Here is a 6,474-nt window from a genome sequence, read left to right as displayed (position 1 = left end):
TGAAAAAGCAGGGGGAAGCGCAGGCCAGACGCGTGGTGCACACAGCCCCGGTAGCCCCAGACCACCCAGACCATCGCTGAGAAAAGAGAGAGGTAGAGGGAGAGCGAGATGGAGAAGGGTCCTGTTAAATTCAGCTGACTTTGGAAAGAAACCCGGCCTGTTCATCGGAAAATGGGTTTATTCGTTACGGAAAACATTAATACAGAGCAGGCACTGGGATCTCTTTTCAAAGTGTGGCTGCAGCTGAGAGCTACTGTACCGCTGCTGGGTATGTTTACGTACAACATTCACCCTCAAAACGATCCTGTTCCCTAGCACACGGGTGTTTTAGGGATGGTATGGCATGTGAATTGAATGACCAAAAATTTCAAGGGTTAAATTTTTGGCTCTAATTCTCCGTTCCGTTCCTAAACTGGCTTTACAGCAGCTAGGTCATCCTCCCCGCCGCCCCCTCGCCCCTGTGTCCTCACGTGTCCAGATCTCTGCACTGGACATCATGCAGCAAGCCCATGTCAACACACAAGTGATTCGGAGAAACAAATATAAATATGCCAGTACACACATGCAGCCGTTCACGTATTATTCCCAATATAGCATCACTATTCACTAGATTAAACCATAATCCTTATAGTACATCCTGTACAAATCTTTTCTGGATTGATAACTTCCAAAACGTAAGCTTGACTGCTTAAGATTGAAATACACAAAGCATGTGAAAGAGACATAATAATGCGAGGATTATTCTTACAGTTATTCTATATTTTATGTATTTTTAAAGTATTGATGAGTGACAGGGAGATAAAACGACTCTTTCAGCCCCTCTGGATTAAAAGGATCTTTCATCCCACCCCCACCCTCCATGGATGCCCCTGCATTTATTTGTGGGTTTACTGAATAGCCTTGGAAGGTATGTTTGCTCTGTTCCTCCTGGTATGGAACCGCCTCTACCAAAACACGTTTCTCTTTCCAGAAAGCTTTTCTCCACTTCTCTCCAATAGATGTTCTACAAGCTATACCTAAAAATTATATGCATACTGTACATACGATGTAAACTGATGGATAATGATTCTAATGGCTAATAAGGCGCAGAAGAAACGGAGACCGGAACGTTATTCTGCCCGTGATATTGGGAGAGGTTGTTTTAGACAGTTTGAGGAACCAGAGGAAGTGCAAATGTTAGTAGAAGTTGTATGAAGTAAGGCAAGGGGGCGATGAAGACCCCTCATCATTCTATGAAAGACTTTGTGAAAGTGCTAGGAAATGGACTGATTTGGATCCGGAGGATGAAGCCAACAGGAAAACGCTTAATATGTTGTTCATCGGGCACTCAGCACCAGACATTGGGAGAAAGCTACAGAAAGTGGATGGGGTAGGAGGTACGTTGATTTCACAATTAATAGAAATAGCATATAACAATAGGGAGGAAGTAGAGAAGAGAGAAAAGTTGAAAGAGAAACGGAAGGATCGAAGGTTACAGGCTTCTCTGCTAGCAGCTGCTATTGCAGGAAATACGTTGTTTTGCAGAAGGCTGGGAAAATGGGATGAAGTAATGTATGTAGATTTGTTTTTCGCATTAAGGGAGCACAGCACCCTGAGTGGCAGAAAGATTGTGGGATGATTGCAAGGGATCCAGTGGTAGTAGCACTAGAGAAAGAGGGGAAGGGTCGAAATCTGAAAAGGTGTTGTTCCGCTTGTAGTATTGGAAAAAGGTGTTTGAAGTGTGGACGGGAGGAGGAAGAAGATTTGGAATTGATGGTCGCTCCCCGACAGAGGCTGGGGCGGGGCGATTCCGAGGATCTCGGTGGAGCTGGAGGTGCAGAGGGACCAGGGGAGGGGAATTATGAACAGGGAGGACGATTTAGAGGGACAGAAGGATTTAGCCCGATTGCGGGGAGAACAAGAGGGCGACAAGGGGAAGCGGGGGAGGTTTTGCAGGCTCCCCTTCGGCAGGCGGTTGGAAATAATGGACCAGTAACAGTTAAACGGATTTAAGGTCCTGGAAGGAAATAGCAGGGAACTATAGGGAGGATCCAGAGAGAGTGGCTAAAGTGTTTGAAACTATAATTAGGACCCAGGATCCAGACTGGAATGATTTACGGGTAATATTAGACACACTGCTAGACGATACTGAAAAGAAGATGGTATTAAACACTGCTCGGAAACAAGTGGAAGGAGCGCATGCTGGTGGGGATTTGCCGGGAATGATAGACCAGAATTCTCCTGCTGCAGACCCAGGGTGGGATCCTAACCAGCCGGGACCCCGGGGACTCTTAACAAGATATCAGAGATGGATACTGTTTGGCATAAGACATGCCATGCCAAAAGCGGCTAACTGGTCTAAGCTATATGAGGTCAGACAAGAGCCAAACGAATCCCCGTCTGCTTTTACGGAACGATTAAAGGCTACTGCCAGGAAAGATACCAGCCTGGATCCTGAAAAAGCAGAGGAAGCCCAGCAGCTAGCTTCAGTTTTTATGGGACAATCAGCCCCAGACATAAGAAAGAAAAAACTTCAGAAATGAGAAGAGATGGATTCAAAAGATTTAGGGAAAATGTTAGAAGTGGCATGGACGGCTTTTAATGATAGGCAGAAGGAAAAAGAGATGCGACGGGTTCGAAGGGAAACCCGAAGAGAAGGGAGATTGATTGCTGCTTTAACCAGGGCTCCTGGAGGAGCCTATAGAGAAAGGGAAGGCACAGGAGGGGGTTACGGAGGCGTGAAAGGAAATAAGGGAACGGGAACATCACCTGCTTTTGCGCAACCCCCTCTCGCGAAAGATCAGTGCGCAATCTGCAAAGAAAGGGGGCACTGGAAAAGGGAATGTGCTCAGGCTGGGAACTTAGACCCAGCCCTGCAAGCCATCCGACTAATGACATTAAACGATGAATCCTGAAGGGCACCGGCGAATCATCCCCAGCCGAACCCCGGGTTACACTAAGGCTGGGAAATGATGAAGTAGAATTTTTAGTTGATACAGGACTTAATACTCGTAAAGGAAACTTTAGCCGTGAGACTGTAAGCGTTGCTGGTGCTACAGGGAAACGAGAGAAGCGGCCCTTTTTGCAGCCCTTAAAATTTACATTGGGAAAACAATGGGTGACTCATCCATTTTTATATATGCCTGAATGTCCGATACCCTCGATGGGAAGGGATTTATTGAATAAGTTGAACGTGCAGATGACCTTTAAGAATGGAGAGGTGCAGCTACTAATACCTGAAGCAAAAGCTGTGGAAGCGAGAATTTTTATGTTACAGAACACGCAGAAACCAGAGGAAGAGATTCCTGCCGAAGTAGAAGATGCAGTAATACCAGTTGTACGGGCTAGCGGAATTCCAGGTCGGTCTAAATTGGCAAAACCGCTGAAGGCTGTTCTAAAATCTGGGACTAAACCGGTAAGACAAAAGCAGTATCCTATTCAGCGGGAGGCTAGAAAAGGGCTGGAAGAATTAATAACTAAATTTTTGAATGAGGGGTTATTGATAGAGCGTGAATCAGAATCTAACAGCCCAATATTATCAGTAAAGAAACAAAATGGCAAGGAATATAGGTGGCTTCAGGATTTAAGAGCCGTGAATCGGATTGTTCGAGATGTTCACCCAGTAGTGGCTAACCCATATACCTTGCTGACATGCCTGAAGGAGAAGCATAAATGGTTTCCTGTACTTGATCTCCAGGAGAGGCCTTTTTCTGCCTACCTCTAGACAAAGACAGTCAGGCAATATTCGCCTTTGAATGGGAAAGCCCCACCACCAGACGCAAAACACAGCTTACCCGGACGGTGTTACCTCAGGGGCTCAGAAACAGTCCAACAATATTTGGCAATCAATTGGCCAAGGAGCTGGGATCATGGAAAAGGGAAAACCTGGAAGGAACAGTACTGCAGGATGCAGATGACGTTTTGTTGGCTGCGGAGACTAGGGGAGAGGGTCTACAGATGAGCACAAGCCTGTTGAATTTCCCAGGACAAAGAGGACATCGTGTATGCAAAAGGAAGGCTCAGGTAGGGAAAGACACTGTGATTTATTCAGGTCTCGAGATTTCACAAGGACCGCGGAGACTGGGAGCCGACAGAAAAGAAGCCATCTGCCAAACTGCAGAAGCAAGAACTGCACGAGAGCTGAGGGCATTCTTGGGTATGGCCGGGTGGTGCAGACTGTGGATTCCCAACAACGGGCTATTAGTAAAATTCCTTTATGAAATTTTGACGGGGTCAGACGAGAACTTCCTCCTATGGACCCCCAAATGCCAAGCAGCTTTTAGGGATTTTAAAAAGGCTCTGATGTCAGCACCTGCATCGGGACTGCCCCATTTGTCTAAACCCTTTGAGCTATTTGTCCACGAACGACAACATCTCGCCCTGGGTGTGCTGACTCAGAAATTGGGAATGTGGAGAAGAGCTGTGGGATATTTCTCCAAACTATTGGAGAGTGTGCGTAAAGGATGGCCAGGGTGTTTGCATGCTGCAGCCGCAACTGTTCTTTTAATCCAAGAAGCTAGAAAATTAACAATAGCACAAAGAATCATAGCGTATGTTCCGCATATGGTGATTTCTGCCTTAGAACAAAAGGGGGCACATTGGCTGTCTCCAAGCCGTATGCTCAAATATCAAGTTATCTTGTTGGAACAGGATGATGTGGAACCCAAAACCACCACAGCAATCAACCCGGTGATGTTTCTGAACTCAGAAGTAAGGGACCCCGAACCCTTGCACCATGATTGTCTGCAAACCATCGAACACGTATATTCAAGCAGACAAGATCCAAGAGATGAACCGTTAACTAATCTTGAGCTGGAACTGTTTACAGATGGTAGCAGCTTTGTACGAGATGGGAAACAGAGGGCAGGATATGCAGTGGTTGCAACTACGTGGGCAAGAGAGGCTGGGGCCCTACCCACTAACACGTCAGCCCAGAAGGCGGAATTGATAGCATTGGGACAAGCCCTGAAGACAGCTGAAGGGAAAAAGGTAAATATATGGACTGACTCAAAGTATGCATTTGGGATAGTCCATGCACATGGGGCTATCTGGAAGGAGAGAGGATTGCTGATGGCTCGAGCATCACCTATTAAATACAAGGAAGAAATTCTCCAACTTCTACAGAATGTTCAAAAACCTGAGGAAGTGGCAATAATGCATTGCAAGGCACACCAATCTGGAGAAACCACAGTAAATGTGGGTAATCAATTAGCTGATAAAACTGCCAAAGAGGCAGCTGGACAAGGCATCCTTGCATTGGTCCTAATTACAGTGAGGCAGATCAACAATCAGCATTACTGTTAAAGGCAACCCCAAACGGAGAGGGTTGGTTAATAACTCCTACAAAACAGGTCATTGTTCCACCGCAGATAATGACCGAAATTGTGCAGAAGAAACACGAAGAAACACGCTGGGGTAGTGAGGCTATGATTTCTAGTCTTCAGAATTCGATTATATGTGTAGGAATGACTGGAACAGTAAAGTCTGTAATGGCAAAGTGCCCTGTGTTTGTTTAAACATTAATCCTACGAACAGGAAAAGACCGCCCCCGGGGACCACTAAGCAAGGAAGCTCCCCCGGAGATTACTGGCAAATGGATTTTTCTGAATTACCAAGGCAAAACGCTTATAGATATCTCCTGGTATTGGCTGACACCTTCTCGGGATGGCCGGAAGCTTCTCCTTGTCGCACCAACAAAGCTAGGCAAGTGACTAAACTATTGCTCAAAGAAATAATACCAAGATTCGGGGTACCGATAGGAAAGTCCTCTGATCGGGGCCCGCATTTTGTGGCAGATATAGTCCAACAGCTAAGTAAAATTCTTGGTATCGAGTGGGATTTACATACCCCATGGAGGCCTCAGTCGAGTGGGAAGGTAGAAAGAATGAATCAAACTTTAAAGCAGCAGACTAGTAAAACATGTCAAGAAACTTCTGTAAGATGGCCACAGGCCCTTCCACTGGCTCTTTTGAGAATCAGAAGACAGCCAAGCTCTAGGAGTAAGATTAGTCCTTATGAGGTATTATATGGGAAACCACACCAAGCGCCGCTGATTCCAGGGGAGATCCGTGTAAAAGGAGAAACAGATTTAAAGGTATATCTGATTTCTTTAGGGAAAGCCCTTGCGGCTCTCCGACGGCCTATTGTTTTGACAGGACCACTCACGCTGGACACTCCTGTCCATCAGTGTCAGCCCGGAGATTTCGTGTACATAAAAACGTGGAACTCCGAACCTTTACAGGAGAGGTGGAAGGGACCCTTTCAGGTACTCCTGACAACTTACACCGCACTCAAGGCGGAAGGAATCGAACCTTGGGTTCATTACACTCGAGTTAAGCCAGCATCACTGCCAAAAGAACCTCAGTGGAAAGTCATTCCATCGGATAAAAATCCTCTTCAAATAAGAATGCAGAAAACAATCGGAAACCCGGAACCCGGCGGTGTTGCTGAGTTATTTGTCGAGTTTTTTTGCTTTTTTTAAAATCAGAAAATAAG

At 46.0% G+C, this 6,474-nt stretch overlaps 1 protein-coding gene across 1 annotated transcript; it reads left to right on the top strand.

Moving 5' to 3' along the window:
• Positions 1–3,178: 3,178 nt before the first annotated feature.
• LOC136995366 (uncharacterized) lies at positions 3,179–6,004 on the top strand (the record flags this gene model as incomplete). Its single annotated transcript, XM_067315993.1, has 3 exons — positions 3,179–3,394; positions 4,630–4,868; positions 5,515–6,004. Coding segments are annotated over exons 1-3 (945 nt in total), but the record flags the coding sequence as incomplete, so codon positions are not given.
• Positions 6,005–6,474: the final 470 nt, after the last annotated feature.

This window comes from Apteryx mantelli, chromosome Z, assembly GCF_036417845.1.
Source record: "Apteryx mantelli isolate bAptMan1 chromosome Z, bAptMan1.hap1, whole genome shotgun sequence".
Taxonomy (NCBI): domain Eukaryota; kingdom Metazoa; phylum Chordata; class Aves; order Apterygiformes; family Apterygidae; genus Apteryx; species Apteryx mantelli.
Note: the sequence above shows the minus strand (reverse complement) of the source record. Positions and strands in the feature narration are given on the sequence as shown.